Source organism: Falco rusticolus, chromosome 7 (assembly GCF_015220075.1).
Source record: "Falco rusticolus isolate bFalRus1 chromosome 7, bFalRus1.pri, whole genome shotgun sequence".
In the NCBI taxonomy this organism is placed as follows: Eukaryota; Metazoa; Chordata; class Aves; order Falconiformes; family Falconidae; genus Falco; species Falco rusticolus.
Window position 1 is genome coordinate 42,867,493 of NC_051193.1, and position 26,351 is coordinate 42,893,843.

The following is a 26,351-nucleotide window of genomic DNA, read 5'->3' on the forward strand; positions in this document are numbered from 1 at the left end:
AGAAATAAGTCTAAAACTTTGTATTGTACTTCAGTTTAGAAAGGCCACATAATGACATTAATTATAAATACTTTTGAAAAGAATTCTTAGCATAATTTTTTTTTTTTTTTGTGCAGGAGTGAAACATTCCATCCTTGAGCTTCTTCATATAGATCACTAAAATTAATTTTATAAAAATCATTATGCATTTCCTGCTTCGGTACATGCAACATATGGTGTGGTAAGCTCAGTATATTCTGAATATTGTCAAACAACAATGGTGTGCTCCCTATACGGAAAGGGAAAAAGCTAAAAACCCAAAAGTATCAGACAGTGACAAATCTACTTGATCTGAGTCTACCATCTGTATTTGAATTTAGGGGAACTACAGCACTCTGTAATATGCAAGGGTCAGGAACTCTTACTGCTGCAGTATCCACTTCTCTACAGAAGCAGCATGCCACTTCCATGCATAGAAAATCTTTTGTGCGTCTAGGAAGGCTCTGTGGAGTTCCTCATCCTCACTGACTGGGATGCTGAAGCACCTTTTCTGTTCAGAAATAAACCAGCCCGGCTTCTTAGAACAACGTATCTGATACCTAAATTGCATTTGAACATAAACAAGATATGTAGACAGCTAGAGCTGTATAGAATTCATTAACAATCTTTATAATAAAAATCACACCTGTCACTGAAGAAACACACTGTACAGTTCTTCACAGTATTGACATGCTATAAACTGTAATATTGTTCTAATCCTGAAATATTATAAGCAGATACTTGTCTTTTTTGGTTTGTTTTTTTTTCATTAAGCTTGGGAGAAGAACTCGGATATGAGAGACATTTGCACCTTCATTTTGACCGGGAGTATAGTGAAAAGATATATGTGAAACGGTAACACTGAAAACAGCACTCAAACTAAATGAAAAAGGCATGCAGATGTATACTTAAGTGTTCTTAATATTAAGGGTCTACCTACTGGAGCCAGAGACTTCTGTCTATGTTAAAATCTACACTACAAACTTTCTGAGGATGGTTACAGTTTTCAGTGCTATGGTGGACACCTCAGGTCTGTGAGAACATCTTCTGTCCCAGTGGTCTGCGTTCATAGTAAATATGCAGTTTAAAGGCTCTGCTGTCACAGGGAAACCCCAAAATATGGCTGTCATAGCTGCAGAAAAAAATGCTGCTGCCATGGCTCATAAAAGGAATATTCCTATTGCAAGCAAGAGCTGGTATGGAGAGCAGGATGTGTATAAAGGCATGGTCAGAACAGTGCATAGGCTACCAGGTGAAACAGAAGGCAAACGAGAACAGATCCAAATGAAATGGCTGCCACAGCACACAGGGAAAAACTTTGTTACTGTAAATTAATAAAAAAGTAGATCAGCCTTGCAGGAAGCTGAGGAAAGCACTGTAGTGAGGCTGGGTACATTTTACCCTATATTTTTATGCAGTCAGCACTAGCACATGCCTAAAGTTACTATCCAGGTAGGAAAAAAATTTCTTATTTTGAGCAATAGGAATATACACATAATGTGAATATGGACAAATACAGGCAAAGTTACAACAAAGACTCTGTGTGTGTCCATATACTTACCTTATACATGCTTACATTACATTTTTGCTCAACATTTCGTACAGGAACGCCAGCATTTTGGACTGCTTTTTCAAAAGAGAAGCTGCAGCCTAAATAAAAAGTCACCATGTCCTTAAGTTGTTCAGAATACTCCTTTAGGCTTTTCAGTGATCCAGTATAAGCTCCATGCTCATATCTTCTGTACTGTAGGCAGTCAGTTCTAGTGAAATAAGAAGTTATCACAGCTTTATCATATTTTTTGAAAACACAGTGAATTTTTTGAATTGACGTTAACCCAGTATCAAGCCACAAGATAGAGCCTACTTTATCCATTTATTTCCTGAGGTACAAAGAAACAAACACATGCAAATACCCCAGAACACCTTATTCTGCAGAAAACCAAGCCAGTAAACAGAACATGTTAGAGTTTGGTATTTTTTAGGTTTCACAGGTAAATGTCTCTTATACGTATGTTGTTTTACCTCCGGGCTTCAAAAATTAGGGAGATGTTTTAAGTCTTGCTTTCAGTGTTTACTATAGAAATACATCTTTCAAATTTCAGAGACTACAAATATCATGTGGTTACCATGCTTGCATTACTACTAAATAAAACAAAGGTAAACCCCTGTTATTTAATTCTGCCAGCTCAGACTGCAAAACATTTAGAAATTACACAAAATTTCACTTTTGCATTAAAGAAATAGTTGTAATACTGACAATTATCATAACGTGTTTCTCAAGAACAAGATGATTAGGCTGTTATCCACAGTTTTCATTCAAAGGTGTAACACCAAGAAAAGAAACTTCTTCAAAATGTACAACAGCGTAAGCAGGCTGTTCCCTGAAACCCTCCTAATCACCACCAGCATTCACTGCACAACAGCAAGCGGAGCTGGTCTGTAGTTACCTGATATCAGAATCACTACTCAGAGGACATTTCCAGTCACCTGGTTTACTTCTGTACAGCAGCGGCAGGGGTCCGTTGTTTGCATGGCAAAACTTCTCAAATTCGTCAGCAAGGGACTTGTGCAAAATCACAACGTTGGCCTGTTTATAGCCTGAAAATGTGAAAGGTAGGTATGACTGGTTATTAATTCGGCCTTTTGTTTGTGAAACAATAACTTTTATATAGATTTCTTACATGGTCTATAAAAAACTACCTGAAGGAAATTTTGGTTCAGAACTCCGTAATAAAATTAATCAACTTTTTGAAATGTTTCTAAAATCATAGCTAGATGTACTCTGTGTGTGAAGTTATTCATAGGTAAAATAGTTGGCAGGCATGTGTAATACTGCATAATTACTTCAATAAACATTTATATGCATTTATACATAAGCATAGTTTATTACCTAACCTGGGAGATTAGTATTCTATAGGAAAATGCTTTACTTTGCAAATGTTAACACAAAGACAAAGAAAGGCTAGTGTACCATACTTTCACCATTTTTTTTTCATTTAATACCAAGCTATAAATCATGGCCAGTCCAACAGTAAACTCCTGGTATCTTGGTGTTATGTAGCCCATTCTTTAAAAGCTGTTGGCCATGGAATTTTACTGTGGGCTGCAATTTAACAGACATAATTACAGCTTAGAAATAAATTCTTGTGTGAATCTCAGTCATTTCTACTATTTCTAATTTTAAAAACTAAAATTAACAGAACCACTACACTTTCTTCACTTGGAGTCAACTTTGATTTAAAAGGTTGTTAACTACTACCATGTGATAGCTTCTAAAGACATTAACGTTTTTGCAATGAGCATCAACGAAGAAAGCTCACATTCATCTATTCAGCAAAAATTTATTTTCTGAACAGTAGTAGTTAATACCAATGCCATTTAAATTTTCCTGCATGTAAATACCAGCTGTTCAAATACAGAAAGGAAATTTGGAGTACAACTAGTCTGTGGCGTATAAAACTGCCAATTAACAGTCCCTGACTCCTGTGTTGATACTGTCTTGAAAAGTTATTACTGTGTCTGATATCATACAGACAAGCAAGAGGCTGCATAGAAGCTCTCACTTTCTTAAATGCTGTGGTAGTCTGTCAGCCAAGAGACAATTGTTTAGTTGAAATCAATAATCTCCCTTAAAAGGCAGAAAATCAGCCACATCTTACTCTTGACAAAAGCTAACTAAGAAATCAAAAGATAAAATTCTATTCCTGATGGAAAAATGCAAAGCAAAGGCTGAGGTAAGCATGTATTTGCATACTGAATGTGCCCACAAACTGCTCCCTTGGGAGTACTCAGCACAAAAATTCATTTTATTACTAGCAGAAGTTACTAAATACAGGAACAGTTTCTTGCTAAATACAGAAATACATTTTTGTTAAATAAACATACTAAAGTTACCACTGAATAAAATACTATATTCATTTATCCTTGAACTTCATTCCCTGCCATCTATGTGAAATGCATAGGTGCTTTCTACTTTGCTGGTGATAGTTATGAATCCTTACATTATGGTTTTAGTCAATGCATTCAGCTCGGACTACACAGAATTTAAAATATGAGTCACAGCTGACAGACTGAATCTGCAGGTTACTTTCAGGTATTCTGTGAACTCAGGAAGCTTCATTATAACTCTTGGACAAGTTTATTGCTCCTTCCAATAACTAGCCTTACTTTCTTTATAGATGAAGAAGTATTTTACCCTTCCTATATCTTCTTACATATATACTTGCATTACTATCGATCATTATGAATATATTAAAGAGCAATGTTAGTGAAGCTAGCCATGCTGACTGACCTGTGTATTAATTCAACACACTCATGTCCCAGTTCAGAGAAGTTTAGAAAGAGCTTTTAATTTCTTTGGTGAATGACAGTGAGGGCATTAAGAAATAATTATTTTACAAACAACATAATTTTAAAGGATTCTGAGAAATACCAATTACCCTAGTCTTTTTTTTGTCTTTGCATAATGTAGTTGTACGCTCACGGCTGTAAGTCTGAACTTGGTTTGTATGTACACAACACTTTTTTCAAATGTTAAAACTAACACATTTAAAACTACTGCAGCAATACATTCACTTAAAAATACAGTTGGAACAAACTGTAGATTAGTAATACTGTAACATGTTTTCTGTTAGTATTTTTCAACTTATGTTCTGATGGAAAAGAAAAGCATAACTTCAAGACTCACTATGATTCTAAAAAATGACCCTTAAAAGTTCTTATAGCAATGCTACTACACACAGCTTTGTTGATTAGCTACTGGCCACAGTATTTTTAGTTAAGTTACATGTTAAAGTTGATGGCGCGGACTTCTCTGCTTCTGTGAAAGTCCAGCTATGAGAGGCAAGACAGAAATCAGTTTTCCAGAATGCCTTCAGTTATCTGAGTACAAAACTATTTTTCCCTCCCCCTTACAATTTTCAGTCTCGCCGGGTCAGTAATTTCCAGCTTCTGTAACAAATGAAGCAGAAAACCACTTCTGTAACCATACGTCTCTAATTCTTCCCCAAAGTGTATCTGATGAGCTAAGCAAGGTCTGTGTGAAAAACATGGTATGCCACGCTACAAACATGATAACATATGCACGAAAAGCCAGATTTAGTGAAAGATTTTTCAAATATTTTCTGCATCCGTAGTTTCTCAGTGACAAAACTGGGAGCTGAGGGATGCACTTCAAACATTGAAAAGTCCATGTACTTTGCACAGGTAGGATGACATCTTTTCTCTGATACAGCTTTATGATTTAGTAACACATTGCCAGGTGCTTACAATGGGATTTCAAGAACACCAAAGTGACCTAAGAACATAAGTCAACATTTTCTTCTGTTTTACTTCAGTGCTTTTGATATTCCTACATTCCTTCACAAACAAAAACATAAAACACGTAGCTATGAAACTAAAATGGAGTCACTTTTGCACTTAGAGCTGTTAGATTTACTTACTTTCTGCCACTCCAGAAGTATTACTAATACTGAGTCTGCTGCATCGAATCATTTTTCTTAGCACATGGGGAAGGAGAGATCGCAAGCCACCCGTCAAAAACATCTCTTCATCCTTAACAGAAAGGTAATTATAAATATAAACACAAAGCATATTTTTTTTTGACATTTTAAATTCTGATTTATTGGAAAACTTAAGCTTAATTTTCCTCCTCGTGTCCCACCAAAGTTATTATCACTGGGAAATTCTAAGTTATAACCCTAAAGGCAGATCAAAGTCAAAAGGTTGTTTCACTGACATTTTATGACTAAAAGCACTCTTTCAATAAATTAGCCAGAGACATGCACTTGAACATTCAGGATGAAATATAAAATTTTGCTAGCCTGTAATGTATGAAACAGATTTCTTTCCTCCCTGATAACTATTCATTTCCTAGAGTATTCACTTTTCCAAAACTCATTATAATTTTAAAATTGCAAAAGCACAAATGGATTAACCTACCAAGCTCTAATCTGTCATATTATTTCTCTGCTCAAAATGCTTTTAGACAATTAGCAATGCAACCTTGCGGTAAAGGGAGAACTATTTCAGAAAATGTCATTTTAATGTATTCCACGTGCATTATACTTTTCAAATATTAATTATGTAGAAGTGAATACTCTTGTGGCTACTCTTCCACTGGGAAAGCAGACATATAGATGTTTAAGTCACTTGTCATACAATCTGGAGTAGGAGCAGAGATAAGTACCCTAATTAAAATCAATATCTGACTCTTTTTATATCTTTTGGAGAGTTATCTTTTTTCTGCAATCTAGTCAAAGTTCACACAAAGTTTTTTCCCTCAACCTAAACTACATAATAACTAAAAAGAGTTTATCACATCGCTCTTAGGAAAAAGTAAAAGATAGCTCAGAGTAAAATAACTTGGCTGCTTATGATTTTAACCTTGGTTGCTTTTGAGTAAAGAAACTGAACTGTCCTCCAAGTAATCAAATTACCAACCTCCAAGTTTTTCTTTAATTCAGAAGAAGCCATACTTGATGTCATTCGTAAGAAGTAATAAATAAGATAGAAGCTGTGCTGCTTTCTTTTAAAAGATGCCAGTAAATTAATGTACAATGAGATGTTACAACCTTCTAGCAAAAGTTAACTTTTCTGTTAAAGGCCCACAGTTTTCTTACTATAACTATGGTAGTACAAAGTTTCACTCTCATGGTGAAGTGGAATGTAAGTGAAACACTTTATTGTGAAAATTTATACCTCTGAGCAACTAATTCTTTAATTAACTTGAAGTAAGAGCAGTGATAGGTTTTGACAGAAATTATACTTTCATTATAGGTTGCCTGTCCAAATGTTTCCCAAAGCTTGCAGAATTCTGAGAGGTTAAGTAGGGTGCACTGAAATTTGGAGTAAGCTTTGTATTTTTCTTAATTCTGAAATCTTTATATAACATTGTCAGCCAAAAGAAATCAGTCTGGATTTTTTTCTGAACTCTAATTTACTGCTTTCTAACTATTCTCATCTTCTCTGCTTTTACATTATCACTCTTTATGCTGCAAAAAAAAATAGTCGTCATTACAAAATCATGAACAATTCCAAGCACACACTTTGAAGATAACACGAAGTTGGATTTAGAAATGTAGCTGAGCTCTAATCCAGGCCTATAAGTGTGAATTTAAGAGACATTATTCTTCTGTAAAGAGTATTTCTAACACCACCCTGGAATCACTATTCCAGCAGTTTCAAATTAAACACAGTGATCTTAATAAAAATTTCCAGATGCATTCATTAGGTTGTTTCAGATTGTTTTTCTTTATTTCTGAGCATCTTTGAAACTATCTAAGTAATCTATAGGATTGACGGCCTTAAGAACTACTAGCTTACCTGGATTTGAAAGACAGTCTGAAGTTCAGGAACTAGTTTGGCACAAAAGCTCTCTTCAGCTAGGTATTTTATCGCAAATTCCCTGGTCTGATGTTGGGTAAGCATGATTCTGCCCTCATAAAGTACATGCCCAGTAGCAGAAATGGAAGCACCTATGAGATTTTACCAGCATACTTTTAGGGCCCTAGAAGTTTTAGGTTCATATGACAGTGAGTGGCTAACGAACTACAAACCCATGAATATCAGTAGTGCTGCAATGTCGGCTCCAAGTCCTTTACAGAAACACTTGTGCTTGTAGTTCCTACGTGTGACCCTAGCCCCTAGCTGCAAAGCAACACGTATTGTCGATGGCTGGTTAGGAATTGAATAATTTCAATGTTAACTTTGTATAAAAGCAGACTGATTCAACACTTCCAGTTGAGATAGAAAACTCACCTTATGGCCGTTTGCTATCACTAAAGTTCCTGTGGTGATTTTATAAAACTATAGGGAAAATCCAATCAGATTAACATTCTGAGTGATAACTTTAGACCACTGTATTGCTATACAATATCAGTACTAGATTATGCTGCTGTTTTTCTTTTTATCATCTATCCAAATTTAGCAACTAATAAACTCTTAGACGCTCATAGTAAAACCTAGCTTTTGCTCTTTGACTTCCTCAGGGAGGGCTAGTTTCGATGCAGTACGTTATTTCCCTATGCTAGGGGGCATCGTCAGGTTTAGATTTCCCAACCACCTCTAGGACCACCTGGAAAATTGTTGGAGCCATCGCGACCATGGCCTCTTTGGAATGACAGGGGAGAAGCACCACAATAACTCAGGTCTTACAGCACCTTTTCCACTTCGTCCCATTAGGATGCCTCATGAGGTGCACAGGCTGGCTTCATGGGGCCATCGAGCAGCGCTCTTACTAAATGGTCTGGTACAGCTCTTAATCGGTTATCAGGATCTGTCCCCTGGCATAAGTTTTTTTGACTCCTTTCATTTTGTTCTGAGATAGTTTCAGATCACGGTAAGTATCAGTTATCTTGTGGGGGTATGTTGGATGATGATACAGCTAAAGACAGGGTGCAGGGTAAGTATTAAAAAGCTCTTAGGAGAAGATGCTGACAGCTTATGAGATAGTTGTTGTGCCATCCTGTGTGGTGTCCCCTCATTAAGGGACCCGAAGATCTGGCTTTCCAGTCTGGGTTGCCTTTAATGGAATGAACCTCTAGATACAGTCCTGGGTAACCAGCATTTGAAAATCAGGTCATTTAGTGGCTGTGTAATGACAAACTTCATACTTAACACAGACAGTCTGAAAAAATCCTTGCTCTAAGTCATGTTGCTCACATCAGACTCCCTGACTTACAATACCAACAACCAGTATTGCAAAGCTTCGTAGCACTGAAGTATCAAGATCACTTTTAAAGAACCTTTTCTTAAACATTTTGTTCCACGTTACAAACACAATAAACACTTTTCTTTTTAGAGAATTACATGAAGGTTCAACATATTTTGAGTTTTACATATTCATGTGAATAAATACTAAAATACATTCATGTCTGACACGTTAAGATGGCACTTACTATTGATTTGTGGGCACTACTGTGTCTTGAGCTGCACTTCCATATCTTGACAAAGACAATGGAACTTCAATGCTGGAAAGAGATGATAAGGTACAAGAATGGTCTGTAAGAATGATGTATGGAGCTGTGTGATCAGACAATGATGGCAGTATGGCATATGCCATATCAGTTGCTCAGAATAATGAATTAATTTGTCAGAAAAATATTGATTTAAATGACATTATATTAAAAAGACACGTATATTCAGAAAAAATTTGCATCAAAGGGGCAGTCAGGAATTACAGATATGTACCAGCTTTGGTAAAAGTTCTAAATAGATCTTGGGTCTGGTTTTAAAAACTAATGTAAAATTTTTAAGTGACATCTTAATTTTGTATATATCTGTGTAACGTCACTTCAGCAGAGTTAAGCACAGGTACACTACCTGATTAACTTGGCCCAGCTGATTTGCAAAATATCCCATTACCTAGACAACAACAATTTTCAGGAAAGCCAGATTTGGAAGGTATTTTTTTATTCAGAAATTGTGATCAATTGTTGCCATGTGAAGCTCTAAGTTATTAACAATTTCTACATGCTGTTCTCAGCACACTAGTTGAGTAACAGGTGACTGAGTACTGTGTAATGAAGTGCTGATCTTTGCTGAGGTGATTGGAATGGGACTGGTTCTAAGCCTCATCTTCATAACTGATTGTAAAGAATATGCTCTATTTCCCCTGAATCCTACAACTCATGCTAGGAAAAAGGCATCTTGAGAGGAATGTTACTATATCCTGTTACAAAACCCTGTTGCTCTCCGGAGGTGTACCCTGGCCTGTCATATCGCTTCCAGATTCACTAATTCTATCTTTAAGTCACCTCTGGTAACAAAGTTAGTTACTGTATATCAAAGTAAGAGTTAAATATTCAACAGTAATGCTTGGAAAATGTGACAAATGCCATCCACCTTTGCCAAATAATCTGCAACCCAACATGGAGCAAGAAAAATGCAGTTCCAGACAAAATTCAATAAAGAGGTTGTTCAGATGACTTGCATGATGGACTAAGTAGCCTCATTGCACCACCCTATTTGCACATCCCAGGGTATTTCTTGTTTCCTCCCTCTTTCTTTTGTCTGCAGTGTGCCTCTGTTGCTGCCACCTTCCTCCCTGAGCTCAGACCTCTAACTCCATAACTCCAAGCTTGACTGACCTTTGTAGGGCTTCCTTCCTTGGTTTGTCTGACTGCATCCTCTGGCAATATGGGATTTTGGATGCCTTCTCTCTTCTCACTAGCTCTTTTTAATTTACATACTTGCTGTATCTCTAAGTTGTACCACAAACTCTCTCTCGATTTTCAGCCTAAAATCAGCTTTTCCGGTTCTCAGTCTCACACAAAATAATCTAACTTCAGAAATCATAAAATACAATAAATGCACAAATAGTTTCCTAGACTTGTAAGATGCAGAATCCTGTGAACCTCATTATCTATACTTACGTGTGTGTGTGTATGTGTGTGTGTATCCCCTCTTAATATTATAGATAAGCTTGGATTAAGCATAGGTTTTGTAATTATTTCCTCCTTAAATTCTGACAGCAGAATCACTGACTAGCCTTGCAAAGTTATGTAACTTTACATTCAATTGTTGATTGACCTATAGTTTATAAAGCATTTTTACAATCTGCAGAACATAATCTCTTTAGAGAAAAAGAAATTAGTGCAGTAAATGGAATATTTTGTATTACATTAGAGCTTTCAAAATGTGAACCTGCACATTTCTCAGATATTTAAATACAAGCATAGATGCTTCACAGGCCCAGAATGTAAGTTATTCACTACACAAGAAAATGGAAAAATGTCCTTTATGTGTCAGAAAGATTACACTTTGAGATGCAGTGGATGTGTCCATACAGCTGTACTAAACTACACCAGATAAAAATGAATTTAAAAAGTACATAATAACACAGAAGGATTAAAACATTCTTCAGAAGTGTCAGTGTGACTGCTTCACCTTTACACGTGTCAAGTAAATTCATGAAGTAAAACTAAAAACATATACTTATTTCTGTTGGTTTAAAAATGGATCACCTGAGAATAAACAGCCTGTAAAAAGTACTGGTGAAAAAACTGACAAACAAGTAGGTTTGAAGATTGCAAAGTAGTTAATACCAGTTTCTGATGTCACTGATTACAGTGACTGTCACAGGTCTGTTTCTCCAATGGTACTGATACACTGATAAGAATATGGTTTAATGCAGTGATTTTTCAAAGTATAGTCTAGAGACTTGTTTACAAGGAGCCTAAGGACTCTTACGAAATACAATCCTGCATTGTTTATATCACTTTTGTCCTATTTTCAGTTTAAAGTTTGATAATAAGAATGGGTGGTGGCACATACAGGTTCATTGGTCAAAAAAGTGCAGGGGTCACAACTTAACGCTGCTGGGCAGGTTTTTTTAGATATGCAGATAGCTTAACCAAAGCTGTTGCTCTAACAGGAACAGCAGGGTAACTTGAAAAATGAGCCAGCCCATGGGCTGCCTCTACTGATACATAAAGTCATCTAAACTAATTATAATCTAACAAACCCTTTGTGTACAATGCCTTGCCTAGTATGAATATGGTTACAGAGGTTTGTTAATGTAAACATGGTTTAAAATGACCTGCTGTTTAATCATCAAGCTGATTTGAAATTCTGCCAAGAGACTACTGCAAAAAGCACAAACTTCTCTGAAAATTTACTCCATTTGATTTTCCAACTGAGTCTCTCAGTAATACTTGTGATGTTTTATTTGAAGAATCAATTAATGATTCTTTTTCTCCCCATCTGCTATGAATCATTTTGAAGTACAGAAGGGCTTTGTCTATCATTCCAAAGAGGAAGTGCTTTGTGTATTTTCAGACAGCAGCTCATCCAGCAAATTAGGATTTAGCTTTACATTTGAAATACAGGGTTTTTGCCTTTGAAGTTTATGCACCTTTAAATGAGGGCTGCAAATAGAAATTTAAATCAGTTTCCACTAGTGTTCCCTCTGCTTCTTAATGCAGCTAGCCTATACTAGAGACTGTGCAGATTGTGTCAGGATCAGAAACTGATGATCCATCGACGTATCTTTGATGCAATCTGGCTTGCAAACAAGACACAGGACATTTAGTTTATTCCGGTATACTAAGAACAAATAACAGAAAGCAATTACCAGCTCCAAAGCAGCCATTTCAGACAGCACTGTGTGTCAGTGCAACATGACTTGCACAGGCTCCCTGAAACTTCTGCCACCACATTTGCATTATTTTATACTCCGCTTCTGCTCTGGGACAAAATAAATTGTTTTTCAGGTGGAGAAATGTGGGCAGAGACTAGAGAACAGTTCACACTGGGCCCTACCCTTCCACAGGCACAATCTGTGCAAGATCTCAGATGTTTAAGCTTTTTCATCCTGCAAAGGATGAAACATCATGACTTACACCCTTCCAACACCTTTGGTCATGTCCTCATACCTGCATACCCTGCCCCATCATCTTACAAAAACACATGACCAACAAACTTTAGAACAGCTACCTCATTTATGTACACCATTGGTAAGGTATGGTACACGCCTAAGAGGAGACAAGGACCTTTACCAAGATTTTACAAGGCCATTTTCATGCCTTTGACTTTTCTGACAGGAATACTCACCAGCTGCAGTAAGAAGAGACAGCAAGCAATCTACCAGAGGTTGTTTTCTTAATAAGATGACAAGAAGTGCTTATTCAACTTAAAGAAATTGGGGAAAAAACATGAAGGTGGTATTTAAATATAGTTTCCCAATCTACATTGAGCTAGAGAAGATCTTTAGAATTGCTCCACAATTCGCTGGGCTGGGTCCAGCCACCAGTTCTCTGTCTTGGCCTCTTGTGGCTCTGAGCCAGCCCCGGAGGGCTTTGCCCACAGGCCGCCGCTGTGGCCTTTCCCCTGCCCCTCAAGGCAGCTCTGACCAGGGCACTGCACGCTGCAGCCAAGGTGACCAGTGTTGGCTGGATGAAAACTCAGAAAGGGAGGAAAATTTTTCTTCCCACTCTTACTCATGCAGAATGAAAGCAAAGGTCCATGGGACAAAGTACAGTGACTTGTACTGCTTTGTTTGCAAGGCAGCAGCCACAGGTGCTTATTTTGATAAGAAAGTATGTCACTGCCTAGGTTACACCCAGTCACGTCATGCATGGTCACAGGACTTGATGGGGTGCCCGTTCCTCCCAAGGAATTCCATCTGGAGATAAGCAGGTGAGTGATGCTCTGCTCCTTACACACCATAAAATAGCACCATGGTCCCCAAAAAACATGCCACACCCCTATTGTCAGGTCGTCCAAGCTGCCCCCAGGATTACGCCGCTTCTTTTGGCCTCACGTCTGCCAAAAGGTGCTAAATCACTGCACCCATTGCTCCTCACCAAGCAATTCTCCTCAGATATTGTCACTGAAGGAATGAATGCAGACTGTGTATTTACACAAGGATAGCATCCTTGAAATGTGGGTGTCTCAGTATGCTGTGTCTGAGGAACCTCCAGTAAATTGTACCTTTCCAAACACTACCAAGAACAAACACCTTTGCCTCCACTGATACCTGTAATGGAGAGATACTGACTTTTGTTTTTCCACTGCTTCCTTCAGCTCTTAGCCCAAGAAGTACTTGAACAGCTCAAAAGGACAGAGCATCATTTCCTTGATGGAACTCCAGGCTTAAGTGCTATTTGTATAACCAGGTGAATTAGTAGCAGGCTCAGCAAGGATACCTCATTGCAACCTCCAGGAGCAAGCGTAGATTAAGTGCTGTTAGCTATTGTGTTATGCAATGGCAAACAGTATGCACTTGGACTGCTACTTTATCTTGGGGCATCTACGCTGCTCACATATTACATGTTAACCTGCATCAAGGATGCCTGGACAGCTTTGTTCGGCAGCATCCATTCCAATTGGAAAGGCTCCGTGAAGTTACAGACAAGTTACGGCTGCATTACTGTGTTTTCATTACTGTATACCTGACAACTATGGTACTGTGTGGCAACTGTAGTTGTTACGATGTTGCTACACTGATCTGATTGTCCAGTTATCTGTAGGAATCAGGAATTAACTGGTTTTATAGACAAACGGCAATCACACTGACCGTGGGAAGGGAGGTTCTGCAAGTGGTATGCTGGTGCTGCAGAGTACCAACAGTGCCCCCAGTTGCCCTCTCCATTTATGAACTCATCACAGTCATTCCATTCAAGACCAGCATATGATGTAATCCCACTGGGCAACTGTCCTCAGCCACCAGAATAATCCTTGGTGAAGCAGAACATGAGTTACCCTATATCCATAGGCTAAAATAGTGCCTACTGCCTAGAAGAAAGATGGGTTTGAACTGAAGCATTGTGTTCTGAAAAGGAAATTCCCATTGACATGACACTTTTAAATTGCAGGAAAGGATACAGGCCCTCTTCAAACTGTCCTTGGACAGCCTGACCCCACAGCACATGGATGTTCTGGGGCAGTCAGTCCATCAGGGTACCCTCAGAGCCACTGCTGGCGGCAGATGCATCACGGCTGTGCAGCTGTGCAAGGGAGAAGTTCAGGAGCTCTGCTAACCTTGGGTCCTAACGCAGGTCACGTGAAGAACTTCTCATAGAAGTTTCTGATTACAGACTAGATCAGGTATCAGATGACTAAATGCTGTCACTCTGTTAGCTGTTCAGTGGCTCATACATTTCACTACTGTGTTCAATGTAGTTACAGCAGACAAGAGTGAATATCTCAAACCGCTGCCTTCATATGCAGCTTTAGCAGAGAACTCAAGATGTTGAAAAAATACACAGTTCACCCTTCTATCTCAGAGAATTAATCCTGTACTTTTACTGCTTCTCTCTACATTCTGTGGGTAAATAGAGTAAGACCTGTAGGCCTATCATCCTCATACCTTTTATCATACCATTAAAATATGGTGGTTTTTTTTAAAGCCAGCTCGGTGTTAAAGAGATGACTCATAATGCTGCATCCGTTGGCTGACTTGAAAGAGATGTTAATGTCATCATTTCAATTTTCATTACCAAACAATAAGAAGGTAAGGGCTGAAAATGTCTTATGTATATATCACCTCATTTTATATTTTTAAAACATAAATAAGCTAAACAGGTTGGTGTATCTTGGTGTGTTCTACTCCCAAAAATCCATTTTGATACAGATTTGAGCCTCTATTTTGTACAAAAGCAACACAGAACAAAATTTAAGCTATTAGTATTTTTTGTTTATTTATTTATTTAAGGGTTTTGTTCCCAGGTGTACTTGAGGTAATATGCATAAAACCTTGTCTCAGAGCTTACAGTTTAAGTACTCAAATATATAGTACTTCTATGAATATAAGTGTCAGAGATAAGTAGTCTTATTGAGTTCAAGGACAGATGAAGTGCTGAAACACTTGCTGTATTGCACTTCATCTGCATAAGTGTTTGCATACAAGCCATAGATTATACACAGATCTGAGTAAAGAAAGATGTGACAAAAAAGTTGTAAGAAATACGCATAAGTAATACGTACTTTTTATAAACATGTGTGTATGGAGCAAGCTAACACCCTTGATACAAAATAAGTTATAATTAGTATTGATGAACCATACAATTTGGAAATAAGGGTTAACTTTTTTTGTCTGCTTAGAAACTATTTATCCTCTTTTCTGGTGTTGGGATGTATGCCAGACAGCCATTTGCAATAATGTAGCTTAAAATTACACATTCCACCTATTTAGAATGTGCTTTATGATACTAAGTTTTGAATAACCATTTTTGTTCTTGGATTTTTTTCACATAACTTACTATATGTCCTAAGTATGGAAGAGTGTGTGCTAAGTTCTGTTTTGTTTTCAAATGGGAAAAGAGTCTTTGCTTGTTTAAGCATTAGGTTTTGATCTGGCTGAATTTCCCTCCTTCTCTGAAATGGATCTTCACTTTCCATTACATCATAGTGCCTTACGAGTTCCATGGTATGGATTGATGCATGAATAAAGTCTAAATAATTCAAAATATTATTACAACAGTATTCTTCAGAAGATAGGATTAAAGTTACATCAAGCCCAGTATCCTGACTTTGATAGTGGCCAATAATGCATACCCAAGGAAGAGGTTAAAATCAGAGCAAACATTGACCAAATTTAGCTAGTATATCCTTCCAGCACTCTATGACCTGTGGTTCAGGAACTTCAGAGCTAAGCACAATTATTTTTTTTGCAGAGGTTAACATAAAAACTCATAGACAGGTGGACTTACTGCAGTTTGCAGCATATCACATGTATTCCAGTAGCTACCTCCTAAATTAAATTACTTGGGGAACTGTCTAAATGCAAAAGCCAAGAATTTTGCATGGTTAGGATTCCAGTTCCAAAGCTAATATATTTAAAAGTAATGAAACCATCTTTATATTAGAATGCAATCTGCAAACATAGGCATTCCTTTTAATCCTAATTCCATAAATATATATCCTCTTGAGACAAGCATCTTAGAAGGGTGTTCCAAATACACTTACTTAGCTATCACCAGCAATATCTTCTCCCAAAGAAGGGTCAGAATACATAGTATGTGCAATGAAAAAAGACAAGACAAATTAAAAGCACTCAGAACCAAGTCTGAATGTACAATTAAAATAGAGCATTCACATTTGCAAAAACTGAACTTGGAACATCTATGGGTTTTGTCTCCAAAAGATTAGTCAAATGTGTTGGATTTTGGTTGTGGGGGAAAGGGAGCAGTGAGTTTGGTTGAAGCCTAGGCCTATTTAACTAGTTTCTCTTTTAATATAACTAGTATGGAGACGCATTTTTGGGACCAACTGGAATTTTGAAAATTGAGTGAATATTTGGGAGCAGCATATCTGGACAGAGAAAGATAAAACTACAAAATGGGTAATTGCTCAGCTACTTGGAAATAAAAAAAAAATGGTATAGAGCAGGGTATGTTGTATGATATATTGCTATATCATACCTATCAGGGAGTGTTTTGAATAATATGCAAAGATGGAAGAACATTATCATTTGAATATCGTCTGAAGGTGTTTTCAGTACTGAAAGAAGAGAGAGGATTTTGATTATATAAAAGGAAGATGAACAGGCATCCATTACTAGAACCTGCTATGATTTCCAGTCAGACTGATGGAGCAGTAAAAGGTTGCTATTAAAAAAACATAGTTACTACTGCTAAAACATTTGAATAGATGATGGTAGCTAATGACTTTCAAACTCCATTCTCTACTGATAGATCTTTTTTCCCAATGGAAATCTCTTCTCTAGTCTCACAATACTTGTCTTTGTAAATTAAATTACTTTGATATAGAAATTTTGGTATACAAGGCTAATTTTGAATCTATTAAGCACTTCAAATTGCAGATATATGAGATATACAATCATTGTGTCCATGGGAAAATTGTCAGAAATTGTGCAGGTTCACTGGAGCGTGAAAATACACGACTGGAAAGAAGTGAGACTTTCTTGCCTGACATCAAAAATATAGTTTACCAGCTGGCATATAAAAGAATATAAAACCATATCTAAAAATTAGCAAATCTGTGTCCTCCTGAACAAACAATACACATGCTTTTTTCCCCCCATTTACTGGAAAGTTTAAAAACTAAGCATTCTGAGTAGATCCAGCTTCAGTTTGGAAAGTATTACACAACATTTTCCACTCCTTTTTAAGAAGGAAACTATTGCAATCAGTACTTGGTCTCAAATTCTAGGGAAAAAAAAAAAAAAGGCAAAAAAAAAAAGTGTGTGCATATATATATCTATGTATATAAAATATATATCCATTCATTCCATGGTTGATCACATAAAGCAAACTGTTCTCAATTAAAGAGAGCTATTTCAAGACTGCATAAATTTAACTGAATAAAAGACAATCCAAACTGACCATCTTATAGTTCAAATAATAGAATTATTTGTATGTGACTTTTCCACGGTTACGAAGTATACAAAAGAAAATATGCAAAACAAAGTGCATTACGTGGGCATTGTTTAGGATATAATCTATGTATATTAAAAATAGCTAAGAATATTAACAGAAATACATCCAACTTCCATGGCCTTGGGTTCATGAGCTCTGCAGAAGAGACACATCTCAAATGTCTGTCTTAAAAATGAACAAGAAAAAAGAGGACATCATGCTTATAGATGGCCCATTTTTTTCCCAATAGACATGTAATTTTTGTAGGATAACCAATTTCTGACCTTTATAGTAATTTCAGTGAAAACATCAAAGTTTTCCCAGTTTTCAGTTGAGCTCTAAGGGCTTTCATCATAGCACATTAATGAGAAGGTTTTTTTGGGGGAGCACCTTTTTGTTCTGGGTTTGTCTGTTGCTCAGCACCGAGTGCTAATCTATAGCCAGGGCTCTCCAGCATCACTGCAGTGCGACGCAATCCCTCACCTGCACTGAACACTTGCCCTGTGACTAAAGCCATAAGCATAGATTGAAACTTCTGCTGAAAATAATCTCAATTCTGCCTATAAAATAACATTTAGAATTAATTCATTAGCTCTTTTTGTAATAAATCAGAATACATTTGTGGCTTCTTTGAAAAGTTTATGGATATCGTAGGTAACTTGACTGCTGGGATATTTACTTCATGAATAAGAGGACTTAATAGGTAGATGCAACACAAGCAAATAACCTGGAAAAAGATGAGCCTCTCCTAAGTAAACAGCTAGAGATTAGCAATGAACATTCTATGAACAGGAGATAGTAAGATTATTAATAAGATGGATAGGCACACTTTCTTGAAATGTTTTGGGTTTATGGTCATTCTGGACAAGGTTCTGTTTTAACAGGACTATATGACTTCTATATTTGTCACTTTCAAGAATCTTAACAGGTATAAAGTTTCCAAAACCAAACACAACAACCAAATCAATAGAGCCAAAATAGATTGAATTGTATCCCAAAGCTTCAACTGTGTGAGAGGGTGCACTGTGAAGCTCCAACCCGGAGAGGTAAAAGCATTAAGAGATGAGTGATGACATGCCGATATGCAGCATCACCTGCATGTATGCAGCTATGACAGTGATATCCTTGACACTGTAACTGAAGACAAGAGAGTGTTGCTGCTACTGTAGCAGAAGTCATGGTGCGGGTGGGGAGTGGCAGTGCGAAGTCTGCTCTCATGGCATGAGTGGGTGGGGTGTGAAGGCATTTACTCCTGCAGAGAAAGGCACTGGGAAGATAAGGCAACTGTTGCCTTAGAGGAGGAATGATGAGTTTCTCACGGAATATCTGAAGTCAGAAAGAGTACATAAAAAACTACAGAAAGCACTGTCCTGATCTGGCTTGAAACACAAGATTAAATAAAGGGTTAACACTCGCTCTGTGTTTGTCAAAAGCAAGGAGAGCCTCAAGATTTTTGCAGAAATCCCCTTTTTGCAGAAGTACCAGGACTGCAAGTGGGCTCATGTCCAACCCCAGATGATTCATAATTCTGTTTGCTTTTGTACTTGCTACCCAAAAGCAATTATTTTGTCTTCTGTATAAACCAAACCAATATCTCATGCTTGTCCACTGTCTTCAATCACATGGCTTTCTAAAGAAAAACAGTGTCGCACAGTGGAACAGTTTAACCAACTTATTATCTAAAGACTTAGGAAATAATGGAAACCATCTCACAACAACTCACTACCACCCAAAACCAAATACTCTGGTGGGAAGACAATGTAAGGTCACGTTGCAGGTATATGTTAGATTAAGTTGAAGTCATACCCTAACTCCTCTGCATATTGCAAGTAATTCTAAAAATCTGTGGGGTTTGCCTCATTTGACTTCCCATTTTGAAGATGCATCTCATTAGAGTCACAGGAAGGCAGCGCTGAGTCCAGTGGGAAGCAAATCACTTACTATGGAATTTCTGTAATGACATGGTGGGTTTGGTGTAATAAAATCTGGTTGAATAGGAATGCGCTCTTTTGAAGCTGGAGTGAGATGTGGTATTAGTGTAAACCTTCATTAAATCCAAGAAAATGCTGGGGGGTGAGGGGGTTGAAGTAGCTTAGAGTTAATGGAGTGATTTACAATGTCAATAATCTGCACTGCTGTAATATTACCCATCAATATGTTAACAAGCAGTCACAACAGAAAAGTAACTTTGAATGTGACATGCAAGGAGGAGGATGCCAAACCTCACTCTTAGCCAGACTTAATAAATGACAGCCAAAGAAAAACTGCTTAATGGGGCATTTCTTTGCATAGAAGTCTAACACTTCAGAGAAAATGCAAATCTTGAGGAATTTACAAAAGGAGTGTAAAATGCCTTCCAACCAACTGCAGTTCTGATATACTCTTGAAAGATTGTCACTCCAAACACTTTACATTAGAAAAGAGGTGTATTGAAACTGAGGGTTCTAACATCTAAATAACCTAGTTTTCCCTATAAGCCCTTTCCTTAAGAAAAGTGAAAGAAATGAGGCTGTGGATGGATTACTGAAAGCTCAAAGAACTGCTTGTGCCTGGTGCATAACCTGTACCTACAGCAAATATTTTACTGGACATTTTGAGGTGGGGGGACTAGCGCTTCACATTCTGGGTTTGCCTGTGAAATATGGGCAGATCCAACAAAAGTATGGAGGAGATAAAAGGTAACAGTTCTTCACTCTCTTTTTTAACTGAATCATTATGGAGGTTTTGAGCAACTTAGTCTAGTGGAAGGCTCATGGCAGGGGGTTGGAACCAGATGATCTTTAAGGTTCCTTCCAATGCAAACCATTCTATGATTCTACGGTCAGATGAAACTAGCAAATAGCAAAGTCAAAGATAAACAAATGGCGGGTTATTCATAGACTGCATAGCTAAACCTTAGAAGTTTCTTACCACAGTTTGCTGTAACACTACTCAGCTGCTATTGGCCAGTGCTGGAGACGGGATGCTGAGCTAGACATACTCTAGTTTGTACCCTATATCTCAATAAATCATTATGGGATGAAAAATTTAAGAAAAAAGTAATGAAATGGTAGAATTACTGAGTACCAGTTACCGGTTATCTCTAGTCCCAAGTCATACAGTTTATAGTTCCAGTGTAGATGATGCAACTTCAGTTAAAAATCCCCATTTTTTTTAGTCTTATTGAAAATTTGCCATTTATCATTTTAGATACTGGGTTTAGGACCTGATTTTTCACAGTAGTGTTTTATATCTGGTGTGTGTTCATGGAATCATGTTTATCTACTTATTGGGTTTTTTCAATCCTTTATTTTTTTTTTCCCATTCTTTATAACTAAAGGTAATCTTTCAAATCTTTTCACCAAAACATTTTCCTGGTCCTTTTAAATAATTTTTTTTAGTTGTAATGCAGCTTATATTAAATCATATTGTATTATATTATATAATATTCTATTACACTATGTTAAGAGGTGCTTTCCAGTCACCTGATATAGTACTTGGAACTAATGGGAGTTTTAGTACTTTTTCTGAGGAGCTCCAAGTTCCTTCCAAACTCCAGGAGGCATATCACCTGAGTCTGGAAAAAATATATATATAAAATAAATTTATCCATCTGTTTCAGAATTTTCTCTTCTGTTATTTCAAATCATGGGAGCATCTTATCTTTTTGAATTTAAAAGAGTAGATTCAAAATCAATAATTATACAACTTTTGTCAAGGTAAAGGGAAAAGGGAAAAATGTATCTCTGCAATATTGTTCACTTTGTTAAAACCCTTTTTTGCTCTATGCTAATTTAACATATGCAATATCTTTAAATATGTCAGTAGCAATAAAAGTTGTGGAAATGAACTTACTAGTTTTTATTTATGCTTTAAAAACCTGCCTTTCCCCCTTCATTTTATGTGGCACTTCTTTTCACTTATCTCCTTTTTGGTAGGATCTCTTTAAGAACTACAATGCATACCTTTAAGCTCTGCTATTTAATCACTTTTTTCCTCATGTTTTTGCTTCCTTCTTTGGGGGTGGAAAGCAGCTGCATGGCTTCTGCAACTATCAGGATGTACTCATGGTCTCCATGCTGAGTTAAAAGTTTTAATTTCCTCATCTCTAGCTTTCAGATCATCTTGATTAGCTTCTCCTTCCTAAAGTCCCCTTCTCCGAAGTTTACAGTCAATTTTCAAAATAGTCGGAATTCATATCTGAGTCTTCTGAAAAGGATTTTGAGTTTAATTACACTGCAGTCAGTATTACTCAGCGCTTTAATAACACCATTATGTAGAACAGCGCTCTATGTTTCTTCCAACAGATTTAAAAATGATATCAAATTATTATGAGTGAGTGAGGATTAGGACCCAAAAGCCAATTCTTTGTATTAACTATAAATTCCATCTCTACCTAGCTTAAGCATTTAAGCGGAAATTGAAATAAGCCCCTATTTCTGTTTTAATAGATAGGTCTTCTTCCTTTCCCCTCTGGACAGCGTTCATTCATTTTCATTCTCCTCATCAGAAACCGAGTAACATAACGAATATTTTTATCATTTCTCTTTTATAGCCATGTAGATTTTTTAACAATTAAACTTTTGAAAGTGTTGCCTGGAATAGTAGTTGTAGCTGTACTGTTACTGAAGAAAAAAACGCCCAAAACAAATGAATTTTCAGCAAAGAACTGAATAGTAACTGAAACAGGACTTAAGTTTAATCAAAGATGTAACCCTAGAATCAGTAACACATCTTCACTTACATGCACTCTTTCAAGAAACAATCCATTTCCTGACAGAGTTGTACCACTTCCGTTAAGAGAATTATTAGGCTTGGATGCTTAGCATAACTTCTCCTTTCATGGTAAGACATTAAGTGGTTTTAAAGAGGTAAAACTGCTGCCCAGAGCAGTTTCATAAAAAAATGCTTTAAACAGCGAATTTACCGACCTGGTGTGTTTTTCTGATGGTTATCAAGCACAAAATGTTCAATTGCAGATTTTTAAAAAGATCACAGAGAATATATGTAAACTAGACACTAGAACTAGAACTAATACTGTGCTAAAATCTCACACAAAAGCTGCTTCACATCATGACTGTCTTTCATGGGCAGTCCTTCCCTAAATTCATTTTGTGGTTTCCAAAATTTTATCCTCTTTTTCCCCTGCTGTGCAAATGCTCTTCCTGGAGTGATTAAGGGGAACACTGTGTATCATCTGGCTTTGCAACATTTGTACTCTGAAAATAACACCTATTTCTGTAACAATTTGATGACCACAGGAAAGCCCCAGACGCCCCCAACTTTAGCTCCATAGAAACTATGTCTTCCTTAGGCAGATGCCCTTCAAAAAGAAAGTAAATCAGGTCCCTCAAAACTGTAAAGTAGTGAGCCCCTGGAAGTGTGCAGCTATCGCACTCATTTTCTCCTTTCTCTCTTTCTCTCATTTCCTCTCAGAAGTCTGTACACTGAGCATTTCAATTTCACCTCAGCCCTCAAACCATCTTGGCACACCACCTCTTTCAGAACCGAAAAGGAAATGTTGTGACACTTTTTCTTAAATGAAGTTCAATAATATCTTTCCATGTGGGTATTTCCCACAGCATTTTTTCCTCCCTCTCTTCACAATTAGGAATGGCAAGTAAAGACGCATATTTTTGAACAGTTGTGTTGTGGGGTAGAGAAGGGACATCTATCTTTAGAACTCTGTTACTCCATGTTCCCAAACTTGCAGCACATGCTCAGCCCAAACATTGAACTGTTGGTTGATTAACCTGTCAGGTTGCTCTTATTGTACACACAAACATGAAAATGCTATTTACAAAAAACACATCTAGACTATGGAATGAGAGTGGCTCTGCATTACCCCATAGTTTTTAGTAATTTTTACATCAAATGTTTTTCCTTTTAACATTGGAGAGGTGATTTAATGAATGCATATCATACCAATAGTAATTTTTTGTTCAGTGTTATAGCACACACAGAAATGAGTATTTAAAATGCAAATAACATTTTCAGTCAGTTAAATTGCACTCAGAGCTGCACTTCTAAAAGCACAGTTTACATATCAAGGGTGGTTTTACTTCTCCAAAATACAAAGGAATCTCTTACAGACCATTTGTACCCCCCGTGGGTCTACAGTCCACCATTGTTCTGTACTTTCACATGTCTGCTTTGGCTGCAGGCTCAAGCCAAATTTCCTCCCTCATCTGACTCTGTGACTGTCTGTGTCAGTGATTTAAATAGGACAAAGGCAGAATCTGAGCTCTGACACATGACTATCCATATTTCTGACTGCTGGCATGCTTTTCGGAATGGCTGGGCCCCTGACTAGTACTCTCCTAGGCAATGTCCTCATACAACTTGGGGGCTAGTGTAGCTCAGTAACAGTTTTCAATCTGCATAAATCCAGGAGGCAGTACGGAAAAGGCCACCCTGTTTTGAAGGGGAAAGAATTTAGCTGTGTGCATGCAAGCTATGCCATGCCATGTCATGCCACTTGCCCTGACAAGAATGAGTCCTATCTGCTTTATTTTCTGGTACAGATATAGATGTATGTTTCCACCTATCTGTAAATCTTGTCCACACTTAAGGCTGACAAAACTGTGTCCTTTTACAACTGCAAAGCCACGGGATACTGCTTCAAAGGCAAAGGTGATGGAGGTAATGAAACCAGCCCACTATGCCTGGACCATCCAACTGAAGGTAGGTCCACTCTTAAATCAAGCACACGACCAGGTTTAATCCTCCACTGCTCCCAAAATTTTAGTTGAAATGAAAACTTGAACATAGTCTTGTACTCAGGGACTACTGACAAGGGGTTTAGGATTTTGGTGCAGTTATAGCTCTTTTGTCTGTCAAAAGGTGGGATTCTTTCCAAACATTCAATAGGGCTGCTTTGCTGTTCCTGGATATGACACAAGAAACCCACTACAAAAATGTTAACACTGGAGAGACTGTAACGTTAAAAAATCTTGATTTTTTAAATGGAATGACCATGTTACTCAGTTACTTTTTCCAAGGTGCAAGCAAATCAGTGGGTCCCTCAGTGATAACAATGAACTTTCAGCTCATGCAATAGTACTTTCCAAGCCCAGAAAACTTCAACCTAAATATATAAGGTAATCACTCTGTCTTGTTATAAGCATAGCCAGCAGCTACAACAATCAACCACTAACCATGGTTTGATGTTTTTAGGGTCATGACCTCATTCTTTAAAGCTGTTTTAGCTGAAATTTAAAGGGAATGAAGAGTAGCTTTTATCCTGAGGCAAATAAGCAGATAAAAGTCTGTCAAGCTATGATTGTCAGAAACCAAAACTATTAGCAACTACTGGATTCAATGCCAGCTCCACTCACACTGAGCGGTAGTAAGGAACAGAGTGGAGTCAGATTTCAGTTTCTCTCTTCTGAGGCTGCCAGGGACAGGTAGTCCAAAGCGTAGGCTAGTACAGCCACTGGATGAAATACAGTACTGGTCTCTTCAAAATGTAACATCTGGGACACAGAATAATCAGAAGTGGTTGTTACTCCTTGTAAAGAAGAAAAACTGACACTCCCCGCTAATTATACAGATGAGGCATTAGTTACAAAGATGCAAACATTTAATTTAAAAATTAACTTTATCAGTTTATTTTGTATTTTCATTATTTTCCCTTTTGTGGTTTAATATTATGCTGATGTAACATTTACTGTCTCTGCAATAGAGAGGCTTCTAAAATCAAGTGACAGAAGTTAGGGAATCTATTTTTCAGTTTGGAAACATCTTTTGCAAGCTGACTTTCTATATTTATAGCCTTGATATAATACTGTTGGAAAGGCAGTAGCTGGATGGATGTTTTCAGGGAAGTCATGTGTGTATCATATGCTACAGGGAGATACCTCAACAGAACACCTGCAGTGCTTTGTAGAAAAGACCTTCGAAAGTTTTACCAGGAATACTATGAAACCCTTAGATAATATTTTTAATTTCTGGGAAGAAAACTCATCCCAGAAGCACCCTGAAACTGAGGTCTGGTATTTAAACGATTCTATAGTAGAAAGCCCTTATCAACCTCAAATAGTTCAACCCAATCTCTCTACAGGGAACTGTAGAAATGCGTGTATGTATATATACTTACATGTATTTTTTATGTATATGTATACAAATGCACACAAAAAATATACGTAATACTGGAATGTGAATAAAGGATTAACAGAGGACACTTTTTTCATTGATGTTTGATGTACCAGAATCAGACTCTGCTTGAGCAGAGCTGTCCTGTGTGACACGGCATTGTAAATCAGCTTCTTGTCACGCAGTGTCAAATGACAGGAAGCCACAGCATTCAAAAGCAACAAGCCAGAAATTACTGTAAATAAGAAGTGGAGAGAAAAGTGACTTGTGTGACCTGTCTCAAGGAAAAGTAGATGTCTTTAGATGTGTCAGATGGCTTCCACAACTTTACAGGCCTGAGAGGCTTAAGTGAGATGAACAGGCCTAATGAGATTCAAGACACATCTTCCTCAAAACCAGAACCAAACCCCACTCTCAGGATAGCGTGTCGCACGCAACTAA

At 37.3% G+C, this 26,351-nt stretch overlaps 1 protein-coding gene across 11 annotated transcripts in view; it reads right to left on the reverse strand.

Annotated features, from left to right (window-relative positions):
• The window catches only part of DGLUCY (D-glutamate cyclase), a 47,709-nt gene that overhangs the window by 20,707 nt on the left and 651 nt on the right, over positions 1-26,351 (reverse strand). For 3 of the 11 annotated variants that reach the window (XM_037394935.1, XM_037394934.1, XM_037394939.1), the window contains exons 2-5: positions 8,916-8,987; positions 5,460-5,571; positions 2,466-2,616; positions 1,580-1,778 (exon numbers count right to left, since the gene is read on the reverse strand). In XM_037394935.1, coding sequence (XP_037250832.1) covers positions 1,580-1,778; positions 2,466-2,616; positions 5,460-5,562 — 453 coding nt within the window. In that variant the 5' untranslated portion in view covers positions 5,563-5,571; positions 8,916-8,987. Of the gene's footprint in view, positions 1-1,579; positions 1,779-2,465; positions 2,617-5,459; positions 5,572-8,915; positions 8,988-12,570; positions 12,947-21,301; positions 21,394-25,153; positions 25,401-26,351 lie in introns of those variants that run through there. The other 8 variants (XM_037394931.1, XM_037394929.1, XM_037394933.1 and 5 more) reach the window with 7 other exon arrangements.